The following is a 16,250-nucleotide window of genomic DNA, read 5'->3' on the forward strand; positions in this document are numbered from 1 at the left end:
GAACATGCAAAGATGGGAAACAAACCAAAACTAGAAGGCAGCACCCTCACGCCTGTTGGGATGGCTACTACTGATAGAGCAGAAACTGGGATGGTGAAGATCTTAATTAGAAGGCTGTGCACTGCTGATGAGAAAGTAAAATGATTCAGTCACTACACAAAACAGTATGGGGTTCCTCAAATAGTTAAAAATTGAAGACCGGCACTGGTGGCTCACATCTGTAATCCTAGTCACTCAGGAGGCAGAGATTAGGAAGATCATGGTTCGAAGTCATGGCAAACAGTTCACAAGAGCTTATATGGAAAATACCCAACACTACAAAGGGACTGGTGGAGTGGCTCAAGTTGTAGAGTGCCTGCCTAACAAACATGAAGCTCTGACTTCAAATCCTAGTTCTGCCAAAAAAAAAATTTTAAATGAAACTATCTTATGAAACTACAATTCTACACATATACCCAAAACAATGGAAAGCAAGGTCCCAAAGAGATATTTGTACACTCATGTTCATAACAGCATTGTTCACAATAGCTAAAACATGGAAGCCAGCCAAGTGTCCATCGACAGAAGAATGGAAAGCCTATCCATAGAAAGTGATATTCCTTAGACTTAAAAGGGAAGGAAGTTCTGGCACATGGTACATGGATGAGCCTTGAGGACATCATGCTAAGTGAAATAAGCCAGTTACAAAAAAGATAAATACTGTCTAATTCCACTTACATTAGGTACTTAGAACAGTCAAAATCATAGCAACAGGAAATAGAATGATGGTTGCCAGAGGCTGGGAGCAGAGGGAATGGGGAGTTATTGTTTAATAGGTATGAGTTTTAGTTTTACAAGATGATAAGAATTTTGAAGATGGTGGTGGTGATGGATGTGTTACACTATGGACACATTTAACACCCACTAAACTGTATTCTCTGAAATGTTTAGATGGTAAATTGTGTATTAGATGTATTTTTGTCACAATAAAAAAGAAAAAGTAACTGCTGATTCTGAACTTGTAGCTTTTGAACTGTGTTTTTAAGATAGTAAGGCTTTGCAACAAATCATAGGCTGGAGACCAGCCAGCTCCATGCCGTAGTTGGTGGCATTAAGCACTTTAGATGATGCTGGAGACAGCCTGTCACCTCCGCCCCTGTGGCCCTAGTCTCAAAGCCTGCACCCACCACTCAGCCTCTGGGTCTGAAAGGGGTCACCTATAGGCCAAGAGAACAGTGGTGGGGGTAGGAGTGGGAAAGGAGGGAAAGAAGAGGAAGGAAGGAGGAGGACAAGTTGTCTCCATCCACGCTGTGACTTTTGACATGCTTTGGCTTAATGGAGAGGAAATTTCACATGGAACCAGCACAAGATTTTGTAGCCAAGATGAGACATTCCCTTTGGTTGGAGCCAAATTTGGAGAACTGTGAGGGTGGGGGTGGGGTGGAAGAGCAGAGGGTTGTTCAGTGGATCAGGGCAGAGCCTAGAGAAGCCAGTATCATAGCAACTAATGGGGGAGGGGTGGTGGGGTGAGATAGTTGAGGCTTTGGGGGAAGTCGCTTGGGACTTATGATGGGAATGGGTGTGAGCCCAGCAAATACCATGGGCCCTTCCATCTGGGGTGCTCAGTGGCTTTTCTAAGCCCTCTTGGACATTCCATTTGATGCACGTGATGGTCCTAATTGCTAGATGACCCAATCTCAGAGCTCAAGCTCCATGTCAACCTGGGGCTGTCCAGCCTCTCTTCCCCCATCTCAGAATTATTGTCCCAGGTTTGGGCTTGTGAAGGGGAAAAGCCATTCAAAGTCCCTCTGGTCTCTCTGGAAAAGCCTCCCCCAGACTGAATGAAATACAGTACTATAAAAACATTGGCACCTGTAATCCTAGGTACTGGGAGGTAGAGATCTGGAAAACTGCGGTTCAAGGTCAGCCCTGTCAAAAAGTTAGTGAGACTCTCAGTCAGGTATGGTGAGTGCATGTCTGTGATCCCAGCTACACAGAAAGCCGTAAGTAGGGAGATCACAGTCTGAGCTGGCTCCAAGCAAAAATGCGAGATCCTATCTAAAAAATAACTAAAAACAACAAAGGGCTGGATAGTGATAGACTGCCTACCTAACAAGTATGAGACCCCAAGTTCAAACCAGAGCACACCAGCGTGTGCACACACACACACACACACAGAGAGAGAGAGAGAGAAAGAGACAACTACTGGCATATGACAAAGAGGAAAAATAAAAGACTGCAAAGCCACTGTCACATCATTCCAAATAGCTAAGCAGGACTGGGGAAAGGGAGATAAGAAAGACAGGCCTGAGTGCCAGCCCCCCAGCTCCAGAATGGAAGCTCAGCCCATAGCCAAAGGCAATGCCTAACAAACACTCTCACTGGGCTCAGAACACAGGATAGCCCAGGCCTGTAGAATGTTCCCCTCCAGGAGAAATCTCTGCAGACTGGTCCTCCCCTCTTATTCTAAAAGTCTCTTTATTCTCTTAGGACACTGGAGAGCCTCCCTCCACCCCAATTACACAACCCACATAGTTGGTCCCTGCAGCCACATCTGCACTGTGGAGCTAGGCCCTCCTTGGCCCTGCTCATGGTCTTGGGACCCCTGACGCAAGCTCCCCAACTGGTTTCCCTCTCCTGGGAAGTCGCAAGTGGAACCAACTAGGGGCTGGTTACCTCCTTGACAGGATACTGGCTGAGGGAGCCACATTTGATCATATAGGATAAAGAGGTGTCAAGAGCCTCCAGGGGTGGGAGAAAAGCAGACCTGAGAGAGAAGCAAAGGGGTGATTGAGGTGCCAGGGAGAGAGAGATGGTTCCTGCCAGCCCCGGTGCACTCCCTGTCAGTGAGATGCCCCTAAATACAGACAGCAGAACTCCCCCACCCACTTTCTCATTCTAGTCTCAGGGGCTCCTCTAATTTTCCATCCATCAACCTGACAAATAGACATGACCCCTTCCTCTACCTCCCCTTCCTAGAGAAAACTCATCCAGCAGAACTGCTAGTCACTACTTCCCAACTGAGCCAGAACTTTGAGCCATTTGGAGAAAAGACTTAGAACTATCTGCCCTGCAGCCATCTTCTGAGCAAAGGACCCAAGAGACATGCTCCAGGGACCCTCCTCTCTCCCCAGCTGCTGCACAGCTGCTTCTTGCTCGGCTGCCTCTTGCTCAGCAGGAGTGCAAGGCAGGGTAGTGTCTTCCCCAAAGGTGAGTGAATTCCGGGAGATGACAGGCTCTCCTTTTTGCCCCAGTGCCCATGTTATTAGAGCTTGTAAGTCTAGAGAAGAGAGGTGACTTTTTCGTATTTTAAATCTATCGAAATGTGAGCATTTCCAGGGTGCTGGTGGCTCACACCTATAATCCTAGCTAAGATCTCGGTTCGAAGTCAGACCAGGTTGTGAGACCCGATCTTGAAAAAAAAAAAAACCCAACACAAAAAAAAGCTGGTGGAGTGGCTCAAGGTGGTAGGCCCCAGTACTGCAAAAAACAAAAATTAGCTGATTAGCTTTATCAGTTAAAAACGTTCTCCTTGCCAACTCTGCCTGTGCTGAGCCCTGCAGCCATGCATCGGCCCGCCTGGTGAAACTCCTGGAGTGGAAAGGACTTCCTGCGTGCGAGGCGTGCAAGGCTCACAGCCCAGCCTTCTGACTGCTGTGCCCCTCCCACGCCCTCGCTTACCCCCTCCTCTTTCCGCTGGGCCATGCTTCCTCTTCTCCCCTTCTGCAAGTATTTATTCCTGCCTTGGGACTTCGCCCAGATGGCGGTCCGTGCCCCTGACCCCCTACTCCCCTCCTCCCTGCTGATCTCGGCCTCTGGGTCCCTTGGGTGGTGGCCAGGATGTCCTCCAGCATGCGCCCAGGCTCAGGCCTGGGTTCTCTGCCTTGTTCCTCTTCTGAATGCATACAGCAGCCTTCATTGTCACAGGCATTCCTCCGCACACCCAGTGCAGTGATCTGGCACCTTCCTGAGATTACAGCCCATCTTCCTGTCAGAGCTGTCACCTGCATGAGGGCCGCCTTGAAGCTTCAGACCACAGGGGACCAGACTTTGTAGAGCATTTCCAGCTTCTCAGGCTCCCTGTCAGCCTGGTCTCGCCTACCACCCTCCCCAAACTTGACCCCATTCCTTCTTCATCTCTGCTCCAGGCCCCACTCCCAACCCCAGCACAATGCCTTCTGCTTACCAGATACTCAATGGACTCAAAATCAGAAATGCAGTCACATGCACTTAACAGTGGCGATGTGTTCATTAGTTGATTTTGTTAGTGTTGTGCAAACACTAATCGACATGGTCCAAGATCATTTATGCTCCTAGAGCCATGATGAACAAAACAGCATGAGATTAAATCCAGCACAAGAGAAAATGATGCCATCAAGAGACGCAGAACGTGAGATACATGAAGCTGCTGCCAGTGTAACACAGTATACCATCTTACAAGGAACTTCCTAGTAGTAGAAGGTGTACATTCTAAAATAATTATAAATGGGCCAGGCATCAGTGGCTTGTGCCTGTAATTCTAGCTACTTGGCAGATAAGGAGGATCGAAGCTCAAAGGCAGCCTGGGCAAATAGTTTTCAAGACCCCATTTCCAAAATAACCAGAGCCAAATGGACTGGAGGCATGGCTCAGGCAGTAGAGCATCTGCTTTGCAAGTGCAAAGCTCTGAGTTCAAGCCTCAGTCTCACTAAAATAAAGAAAGAAAGAAAGAAAGAAAGAAATAGGTGCAGGTGGCTCACTCCAGTAATCCTAGCTACTCAGGAGGCAGAGATTGGGAGGATCGAGGTTTGAAGCCAGCCTAGGTAAAATAGTTTGAGAGACTCTATCTCGAAAAAACTCATCACAAAAAAGGGCTGGGGGAGTGGCTCAAGGTGTAGGCCCTGAGTTCAAACCCCGGTACCGTAAATAAACAAGCAAACAAACATAAATAAAATAATGATAAATGGGCTGGAGGTATAGCTCAGTGGTAGAGTATGTACTTGGCAAGCCCAAGGCCTGTGTTTGACTCCCAGCACACACACACACCACCAACACACACTACACACACACCACATACACACATCACATACACCCACCCACAACACACACATACCACACACCACACACACACCACACACACACACACACCACATACCACACACACACACCACACAAACACACACCCACCACACACCCACATCACATACACCCCCACACACACACCATATACCACACACACACACCACACACATACCACAGTTAAAAGAACAGTAAACATGTAAACATGACAAGAGAAAGGGAAGGTACAGTATAAGAAATATGCAAATCAGTAACACAGTCATTATCAAGCTATTTGTGCCTTACCTTCACATGACTGGCAGCACAGTGGGCGTCGCCATAAACATGTGAGTAAGGCCCTGTGTTCAGACGTCACTAGGCCGTAGGAATTTTCTGCTCAGTCTCATTCTTCAGGGACCACTATTGTAAATGCCATCTGTCAGTGACCAAAACGCTGTTATTTGGCCCGTGACTATACTCATTGGACTGAATAATTATTGTTCTTTTCAGGGAGTTGAAAAAGAGAAAACACCACTCTATTGGGTTCCCCATTGCCATGGTTTAATGTTGACGACCAAGAAAGTCTTCAAGGGGACCTGGAGATCTTTGAACTCTGATATAGTGGTGTTGAAGGGACCAAGGCCACACTGCACAAATTGGCTGTCCACATTCCCAGTCTCTCAGACACAATGTTAGGGAATAAGCAAAGAAACTGACTGCTCAAACAGGCCAGGGTTGAGAGTGAATTGCTGATTAGGCTGATCCTGTTGGCGATAAGCAGGCCAAATTGTCACTCCAGGCAATGGATCATGTTCTGTGGTTGATCCCCGTCAAGGAATAGGCAAAATAGCTTTCTTTTTCTTGCGGGGTGTGTGTGGGGTGGGGAGGGGGGCAGTACTGGGACTTGAACTCAGGGACTCCACCTTGAGCCCCTCCACCAGCCCTTTTTTGTGATGGTTTTTTTCGAGATAGAGTCTCACAAACTATTTTGCCCGGGCTGGCTTCCAACCGTGAGCCTCCTGATCTCTGCCTCCTGAGTTGAAAGGATTACAGTCGTGAGCCGCTGACACCTGGCTCAATAGTTTTCCAAACAGAAGAACTTGCTAAAACTCAAAGCAGCTTGGCACTAAGATTGCTTTATTTTATATACCAATTGTGTTGTTGAAGAAGAGGCTGTGTTCTCGGCCCATTTTTGCAATGATTGGGGACTGTTTAGGGAACTGACTTGAAGATGTATATGCTCCTGGCCCTGGGGTTTTCTGAAACAGAAGAGAAAATAGGAACTGATGACACAGTGACACCAAAATCCAAGAGTCCTGTGCCTGGCTGCTTGCTGAGATGTGGCTGATGAATCCCTCACAGAAGAAGACAGGGCCAGGGAGATGTCCTGGGAGCCAAGGCAGCTCCTGTTGGGATCACCATGAGGATGGAGAGGTGTTGAAACAAGGGTAGGACAACTCAGTGATCACTGGCACCTCTGGAGGAGGTGGGTCATGCCTTACCAGAATCTCATAGCGCGCTTTCTCCCAGGGAATGCCATCTGCCTCCCTGCTAACAGCAGGGAGGAGCAAGTGGCTGGACTGACTGGCTTCTGTAACTGGCAGGTCCCACTTAGAAGTCCAAACTGCCTCCCAGCCCCAGCGTGCTCTGCCACTGCTCCAGGGTTACAGAGTGAGGCATTTTGCAGCCCATCCTGTGGACCCCAGGGTCAGAAGCATTCTCAAGGAATCTCGAGCTCTTGTTTTTTAAACATCATGTTTCATTCTGTTGAAATCCTTGAACAAAATATGTTGTCAATTATTTAAACCATGCCCCTCTTCTGCAAGATAAGTGAATGCTCTCATTTAGACTGAGACTTCAATTTCCTGTGCTGGGGGTGCACATACACTCTTGAAAACCAATGACATTTTTATCTTGGGTCTATTGGAGGGATACTTTAGTCAAGGACAAGGCATTGTGTCCAGCAGGCCTGGGTTCTAGTCTTAGTCTCAGTGGCTGGGTATGACCCCTGGCCATCAATCAGGGTACAGTGCTTGCCTGTTAGGAGGGCCTGAGGCTCAATGGAGTCTTCCCAAAAAAGCCCTCCACGTGTTGCTAGTTGCTATTCTTGTTACTGGTCATGTCCACCCCTCCTTGCTGCTTGCTGTCTGTTCAGGAGACAGTGAGAGTAGAAAGTGTCACTCTTGAGAATGAAGCAGAGTGGTCAGCCGGGTGTATGACATCAGCTGCCTGCAGAAGTCACTTTAAACACAGGATGTTTGCCTTGCCAGAAGCAAAGGCGCAGCCTGGAAATCTAATCAAGCCCTGGCCACACGTCAGAGGAAGTGGAAGCCTTTATTGAATAGTGCTATTAATAAGGATGCGACACCCATGTGAGTGAGTCCTGGAAGGCCAGCTCACAAAATGGGAGATTCAGGGGGCCTGCCCCAAGAGCCCACCCATTCAGGAGGCTGCTGTGTGTTTAGCCACCTTCTGAACATCCAGTTCAATCCCCCAGAACTGATTTCACCGTCACCAAGAGTTCTTCTGGTTGTTCTTGCTTCCATGAAAACTCTATAATGGAGGCAGCCCCAGACTCTGGGTCCTCTGAGTGGATACTTACATATTAACGCTGCACTTCCCACATCTGGCTCAGTTTCCTCGGAGTTCGGTTAGCGTAACTCAGTCTTCCTGAGACTCTTCTGTGCTGTGGGCTCTGACAAACATCTGCTTGTGGATTTCTGGTGATGCCTATAAAGGTGTGAGGATCCTCCAGCTTCCTGTTATCAGTCTGGCTCTCATTTCACTGGCTGGGCCTCTCATTGTTCTGCCAAATAAAGGTCCCACCACCCCAACTGTGCAGCCCAGGGGTCTGGAGCAGAGATTCTGAAGGTCAAGGCTTGGGGTATCACAGTTGGGGCTAGGGATGGTGACCTTCAGCCACACAGTGGCCTGCTAGTCTTTTTCTGCCCATTTCCCCACATGCTTCTCCATCTCTGTGACTCCCTAGGGGGAGCCCATTTTCTTACAGGCAAAATTTGTATTTGTCTCCCCAAACTCCTCAAATAAGTCTACAGACCAGCAAGTCTACAGATTCGGGTGCAGACTAAAAGCAAAGAGACTCTGGGAATTAAAATAGTCTTTGGGATTTAAAATAGTCTTTAGACTTTTTTTTTTGTGTGGTACTGGAGTTTGAACTCAGGGCCACCTACTTGCTAGGCAGGCACTCTACCACTTGAGCCACTCTGCCAGCCCTTTTTAATTTTTAGGTTATTCTCAGATAGGGTCTCGAATTTTTGCCCAGGGCTGGCCTGAACTAAGATCCTCCTACCAATGCCTCCCCTGTAGCTGGGACTACAAATATTCACTATTACTCTTGACTTATTTGTTGAGGTGGGATCTCGCTAACTTTTTGCCCAGCTGGCCTCAGACTGCAGTCCTCCCGATCTGTCTCCCAAGTAGCTGGGATTACAGATGTGCACCACTATTCCCATCCCTCAAAAACTACTTTTAAAAGCCACCATTGTCAAGCTCTGCTTTTATAATCTTGTTCGGTCTTCTCAGGGCCTTTGAGGCACTGTATACCTGAGGAATCCCCTTTCTTTGTCGCACTCGATGAACTTGAGCCTCTTTCTGCTGTCCTGAGTCCTTGGGGCAGCGATTGCTCATGGCTTAATGATCCCTTGTAGCTCAGTAATGTTTCTGCTTCAAGTTTTTGCTTCCTTAAGCGCCGAGCAGCCACACCCACATGAAGAATGGCGCTCTTCTGAGTGGCAGGAGCAGCCTTTGCACACTGCTCGCTTCAGTCCATGAACAGTGCCCCCACAAAGCAGCCAGGTCAAAGAACCAATGACCAATTACTGGGATGGCTATTTTCAGCTGACCCGTAATTTGGCCACGATTCTCAGGCTTGTAGATGTTGGATCGCTGCACTGCTCACTGCCTTGACATACACTGCACATGGCCACTCCATGGAACTGTAGTTCTCCCAGCCCGCCCCCCCCACCCCCACAGGTGAGGTCATGTGATCTACAGCCCAGCCACTCCTCTGGGGGTGTCTGTTTTTCGGAATACTTACTGAACAGCTGGGCAAGAATCGGGGAACCCTGGACCGAAAACAAGAAGTAATGGAGCTTGTTGGAGGTGTTCTTAAATTATAGTGACCTGGGCCAGGGCCTTCGTGCTATGGACCATTAAAAAAAAAAAAAAAAGAAGAATGTTTCAGTATTACTAATGTTTGATATAGTTTAAGTCTTTATTTGTCCTCCCCACATAACACATGAATTACTGTGATATGGTAGAAAAATCCCCAGACCTGGGCTTGACCGGGGGAAATGGGAAATGAGACTAAAACCTGTGCTACCTGCTTAGCTGCTCCGACTGAAGCAAGACTGAAGAAGAGAGGTGACCTGTAAGTGTCACCCCTTGGCCCTGCCCAGGGCCTCAAGGCCAATTGGCTCTCTTTCCACACTCAGGCTTCCTGAGCACATCCACAAACCTCACGCCATACCTCATCTCTGACTGTTAATTGTGATTTGCTGCTCTTAGTTTTTAGCTTTAAAAACAGACTTACGCTTTCAAATATAAATGTAATATCTGCTATCTGAGGCTGAAAAAGTCCTTACAGCAATTCATGGATGCAAGCACAGTGCTATGAGATTAACATGAATGAATGAACACAATTTTAAAAAGACAAACCCCCAAACAGGAAAATTAGCAAAAGGCAATACAAACATTCAGTAAACAAACTGTAATTCATTCATAACTAAATTAAGTTCTTATTAGAACAGTGACTTTTTTTTGAGAATGGAGGTCTAGAGAGTTTATAAAGGTTAAGAAAGAAAGAAAAGGGCAGGTGTTGCTCAGTGGTAAAGCACTTACCTAGCTGTATGCACTCCAGAGAAAGAGAGAGAGAGGACAGGAAAGAAGGAAGGGAGGAAGGGAAGCAAGGAGGGAGTAAGAAGGAAAGGAGAGGGGAAGGGAGGAAGAGAGAGCAAGAAGGAGGGAAGGAAAGAACCCAAACATTTAACAAGCACGGGCACTCTTCAATGATGTGGTAGAAGCATAAATTTGATCAATGTGTCTGGAAAGATCTGAAATGGTTTAAAGTGCACATGCCTATGCAGACAGAGGGAGAGAAAAGAAAATGGTTGGGAGGGCAGACCACCACCCAGGAGACAAATGGCCAGTCTTGAATCCAGATACGGCAGGGAAGATGGGGACAGCCCAAATACCACACTGGATAAGGTGACATGGCATTCACCTTTTCTCTTTTTCTGGTAATTCACTTTTCTTTTTCTTTCATTTTCAAATAGCCAGTGCTCATTGTGTCATGGGTGGGACAGGTAAGAACTAGAAATGGCAGCATGTCTGTCTTGGATCTCTTTATAAATAATGCAGGAATTGAGGAAAGTAGGTGAGAGAACACATGGAAAAGATGGCCAGGACTGAATATGAGGATTCAATGTAGTATTGTATTATGGTTTTTGTACTATGTTATACTTTTATATTATTTATATTATATATATTTTGGGGCAAGAATACTGGGAACCCAACCCTGGCCCTCATGCTACATGGCTAGCACTCTGCCACTGAGCTACAACTGAGCCCAGAAGTTGTATATATTTTCAGTTTTCACAGTACAAAGTTAAAAACAATTGTTTATTTATTACTTTGATCTAGCCATCCCACTTTTAGGCATTCATCCCAAGAAACAATGTGCAAAGATTTTTAGCTACAGACATTCATTGTAACATTACTTCCAAAAGCAAAATATTGGAAATAAACTAAGAGACCCATGATGTATGCCTGATTAAATAAATTGATTCTTTCATCCAGGCATCCAGTGTTTTGATGTCTATAAAATAGTTTTTATAGATATTAAAAGCCATTCCCAACAGTAAGAATGCAAGTTTAAAAGTATGTGAATAGAAAAGAACTCAGAATGAATTGTTCCAGGGTGTCTTCATAGACAGTAGCTTTCTCTAGGAGGTGGCATATTGAGTCAAAAGAAAGCAAACATTTTTTTTCCTGTTTACCTGCATTTTCTCATTTTTGTACAATGAATATAAGCACTCTTGAAATACACAAACAAAACTTAATGTATAGATTAGCAAACACAGAAATCAGGTAAAGAAGAAAAGGGAATAAAAATAAAAGACGGCTGGAAGTATGGCTCAAGTGGGTCCAGGGGCTCCAGGGGCCCCTTGAGGAACTCTGTCTGAGCAGACACTGGCAGAACGAGGAGGAGGGCTTTTTTGAGGGCAAGAAGGCTGAAGGAAAAGTTGGTACAGGAGCAAAGAGAAGGAAGGTGAAGGCTCAAGGGGACCGGGACTGGAGGGCAAGCCTAGAGAGAGGGACGTTATTCATTTGAACTCTGCTGGGACAAATTTTCTACACTGCAATAATAAAATAAAAGTGGCAACTGGTCTGTGCTATTTAATTAGTAGAAAAGACCAATGAACAGATGATTCGTGATCACTGGGCTAGTGCAATCTATGCAAGTTAACAGTAGGAATTCTCTTCCACTCAACTTTCCCAACCAGGAGTGACCCAGGAGGTTAGGGACTGCTACTAGGTTGAATGGGTCAAATCCTGATAAAACAGAGCTTAATAGTCAAATCCACAGGTATTCAGGGAAACTTGCTGTGTGCAAGGTATTTGTGCCAGGGCTTCTGACAGATGTTGACAACATTCAGTATAGTGTTGCCTGCGATCAGTTCAGGGCGCCTGCGATCAGTCGTGAAGACAAGGACACAGATTCAGTAAAAGTAACAATATGAGAATCACATAACAACAACGAAACAAACTGTGACAGAATAGAATTAAACATTAGATGAGTGGCACTGACCTAGTGGGCTTCTGATGAGTTCACAATGAGAAGAAGCTGGGGGGTGGGCTGGGGTGGGAGATGGAGCATAGAGAAAGCTCGGTCAAAGAGAGGTCCAGAGTACAACATGGAGAAGGGCAGGACAAAGAGGCAGGAGGGAAGAACATGCCGCTCCTCCGTGCTGGAAGTAACAGTGCTTACACCAAAGCTATTTTTTTCTTTAAAATCCTAAAGCTAAAGGGAACCTAGAAAGACCCCATGGTTCGTTCCCACTTATCCTAGGCAAAAACAGCTTTTAGCTGATCATGCTGGAAAGAGAAAGGGCCGGTAATAAATTTATGATCTGAAATATCTATATATGCATGCATAAAACACAAGCAAAAAATGAAATCACTACACGGGGTGGTAAAATTGTTCTCCCCCCAAAAACTTTGGTGTGTGTGATAGACAGGAATATACTGCCACCAAAAAAGACAGGTGCCTACTGAGGAGGGCAGACACCTTTGTGGATTTGGGAGCAAGGGAAACCTGGAGGCTTCGCCTGTGGCGGGATCATCCAACTTGGAAAATTCTAGAATTCTGTAAATACTAGGTTACAAGTTTAGAGGAGAAGGGAGAGAAGTGTGCTGGTAGATGCGGTTGAAGCAAACCCACTAGGGTTTGGAAAAAAAATTGTTTTTTGAGACAAGGTCTCTCCCCATAGCTGTATAATCCAGATTGCCTGGGACTCAGACTAGCCTCATTTTTTCTCAATACTGGGGTTTGAACTCAGAGCCTTATGCTTATTCGGCAGACGCCCAACCACTTAAGCCACTCTGCCAGTTCTCTTTTATGATGGGCTTTTTTTTTTTTTTTTTTTGAGAGAGGGTCTTGCTTTCATTTTGCCCGGGCTGGCCTCAAACTTCGATCCTCCTGATCTCTGCCTCCCAAATAGCTAGGATTATAGGCATGAGCCACCAGTGCCACTGTGAGGTATTAAGATGATAGACACTTATTTGGAAATGGGAATTTTGGGAGATGATTAAGGTTAAATGAGGCCAAAAGAATGGGGTCTCAATGCAAAAGGTCTGTGGCATTATAAGAAAAGAGACACCTGAGCAAGGACACTCTCTGTGCATGTGATGCCCTGGACCATCTGAGGACGGCAGAGAGTCCACATCAGCCAGAATGACCTCACCAAATATGGCCATCCAATCTTGAGTTTCCCTGGCCCTCAGCACCTGAATAGGAAAACACTCTTTTTAACTTTATAATTCTGTGGTATTTAATTATAGCAACAGGAAACAAAAGAAGACACCAACCCACCTTTACATTTTTATTTTTATTTTTTGCTTCAGCTAATTTGGGATGGATTCTATCACTTGCAATGGAAAAAAGTCCTTTTTCACCACCACCACCCCCCCCACCCCGTTCCCAGTTGAGATGCTATTGTAAGACAGAAGCTCAGGAAATGCTCCGTACTCACAGCTGGACAGAAAGAAACAGGCTCTGCTGAGGTCAATACCATCGGAAAAGTTATGCGGACTTTTTAAGAAGAAAATTGCCAGGATAGATATTTTCTTAAAAATCCCAGTATATCTGTAGCTATATTTTCCAAAACTCTTACCTAGAAGTGAAACTCATCTTTGAGGAACTTGAGACTAGAACCTGCTTTAATTATCTTAACTTCCAGATTCTATTCAAGCCAAAATCCGTTTTCTGCTTTATTCAGTCTGATCATGTTTATTAATTATTTTCTCCTCCCCCACGGAATTTCAAACTGCCAGCTCAGTTCTTAACTGAACTAATTCCTTAAATGCAAAAACAGCTGGAATGATTCAGCATTCGTTCCTTATGCTGGTATTAATGCACTGGGAATGCCACAGGTCTGATACCCACTTTGAGGACTCTTTTTATCAAATGTGACCAAAACAGACAAGTCACATAATGATCATTTGTACCCGTAAGACTCTTTACTGTTTTTCTCTTCTTCTCCTTATTTATTTATTTATTTACTTACTTACTTATTGGAAGTACTGGAGTTTGAACTCAGGGCCTCAGGCTTGCCAGGCAGTGGCCCTTTTTGCATTAGTTATTTTTCAAATGGGATCTCACATTTATGTCTGGTCCGGCCTGGACTGTATCCTCCTATTTATGCTTTTCAAGGAGTTAGGATGACAGGTGCACACCACCATTGGTCTCTTGAACTTTTGTCTGGGCTGGCCTCGAACCATGATCCTCCCCATCTCTGCTTCCTGAGTAGCTAGAATTACAGGTGTGAGCTACTCCCACCTGGCTCTTTCTCTTAATCTTTTTAGGGCTGTCAGGTTTTAAGAAGTACAGAACACCTTGAAATAGTTCTGATAATGAAGAAAATCCCACCTTCATTTGACATTGGAAGATTTATTTCCACTAACAGGATACTGTCTTTTTTGCTTTCAAATTTTATATTTTTACAAAATATAAAGACAGTGGAAGAGAAAGGAAAAAAACAGCCACCTTAGTCACAGTACCTCAGCATAGCTAATAAAAGCACTTTGATCCCATCCCCATTTTAATACACATAATCTTTCTTATATTATTTTAATCATAACATATACATTAATTTGTATCCTCAATTTTTCACTACACATTAGATCATGAAGGTTTTGGGTGTTATATCATTTTTACAATGATTATATAAATGGCTCCAAAATATTTCTTTGGGTGGATATGTAATAGTCTTTAAAGATTATTTCCTTTCTGCTGGTAATTAAATTGTTACAAATCATCTCTTAATGATATCTTTGTATAGATTCATATTTCTGTATTAAGATTACCACTTTGGGAGGATTGTCTCAAAGTGGAAATTGCAAGCTAAAAGGCATAAACAGGTTGCTTTGCTTTGCTTTGTTTTGTTTTGACAGTGCTGGGAACTGAACCCAGGATTTTGCACATGCTAGGCAAGTGCTCTACCAGAGAGCTCAGTACATACTGCCAAACCACTTTCCACAGGGTTGCACTGACATATAGTCCCACCAGTAACAGAAAGCACTCTTCTGGAGTTTCTGGAGTCTTCATGTCAAGCAGATCTTGGGGGAAAAAAGATTGAGAAAAATAGAACCTTCCTTACTCCATGTTGTCCTAATAGGAAGACTAAATAAAGCCATCAGTTGCCCCAATATGTCCAAAGAAGTTGTGCAGAATATCTAATACCCTAAAGCCCACAGTTGGAAACACATTTAGGAGGCGATAAAATCCTTCTGTGTTTTTAAGATCAAGAGATTTGTTTAGGTCATTTAGTTAAAGGGAGGGAAAAGAAACCATAAACTTTGCCTTTTTCACTTCTCTTGGATGAGACTGACCAGGGTGTACGGCAGTTTGTTTTCCTCTTTAGAAGCAGCTTGGTACGGGGAAACTGCACCTTTGGTCTTGGGATGCACAGGATGTGGGCTATCAATGTTCTAAAAGTAAATGGTGGCCAGGAAGAGTTTCCAACACAGCTTTCTTTTCTCATGTGTGAGAAAAGCCCTTTTATTTATGGAGGACGTACCCTCTCCCCAAGAATGTTCACGTACATACACTCTCGCAGTCAGTCATACTCGTGGACAGACATTTCTGTTGACTCATTATGGTTATTTTAACAATAACAGAAATAGCCAATAAGCATACCATTCTAAATCTGTAATTTGAGGCTAAAAATCATTTCCAACCAGATAAACACCTTACCAGCAGCTTCTCCTGAGAGCCACCTGCACTGTGGAAATAAAATGTAATGATTCACCAACAGAATCCCTGACACAGAATAAGAAGCCTGCAATGAGTTTTTGTTTGTGTTTTAAAAACGAGTAACAGTGACTGCTCCACACTGAGAGGACTTAGGACACATAAGATCTTAGAGGATTTCCAAGTTTAAAGTTAATTTACTTTTCTTCTTTTTGGCTCTGGGAATGGAACCCAGGGTCTTGGGCATTCCAAGCAAGTATTCTACCATGGCTATATCTTAGCCCCATTAATGTGCTTTTTAGAACCAAAACACAAACAAACAAACAAACAAAAAACGCCACATAGCTTATAATGCATAACTAATAAACAAACTTCAGTGTGCTCTTTCTCACAGATCACAGAAAGACAGAAGAAGAGGTGGGCAACCCATATGTATCTTTTATAACTTGCCTTGTTCTAGAAAGGGCAAAGGGAACCTGGCAAACGTTTGTAGGTCTGTGCTACATTGCACCTGATCTACAGGTCAGATTTCTGATGACTGTAGGTTTCATATGCCAACAAAGAGGGAACCTGTCCTAAGTCAACAGGGTTCAAGTGACAGCATGGCCTTACCACGCAACAAAATACAAAACACATTTTAGACAAACTAGAGAGTTAAAAGTTTTTTTAATCAAAATTTAAAAATAGAATAAAATTAAAGTGAACACCATATCTCTAGAGGAAACATTTGTAAGTGATGAGA

At 44.6% G+C, this 16,250-nt stretch overlaps 1 protein-coding gene across 1 annotated transcript in view; it reads right to left on the reverse strand.

The window, feature by feature from the left end:
* Positions 1–6,158: 6,158 nt before the first annotated feature.
* Positions 6,159–16,250, reverse strand: part of Stpg4 (sperm-tail PG-rich repeat containing 4) — a 37,437-nt gene continuing 27,345 nt past the window's right edge. The window contains exons 6-7 of the mRNA XM_074049014.1: positions 9,074–9,178; positions 6,159–6,275 (exon numbers count right to left, since the gene is read on the reverse strand). Of these exons, the coding sequence (XP_073905115.1) occupies positions 6,159–6,275; positions 9,074–9,178 (222 nt within the window). The remainder of the gene's footprint in view (positions 6,276–9,073; positions 9,179–16,250) is intronic.

The sequence above is a fragment of the Castor canadensis genome, chromosome 12 (genome assembly GCF_047511655.1).
Source record: "Castor canadensis chromosome 12, mCasCan1.hap1v2, whole genome shotgun sequence".
Lineage (NCBI taxonomy): Eukaryota > Metazoa > Chordata > Mammalia > Rodentia > Castoridae > Castor > Castor canadensis.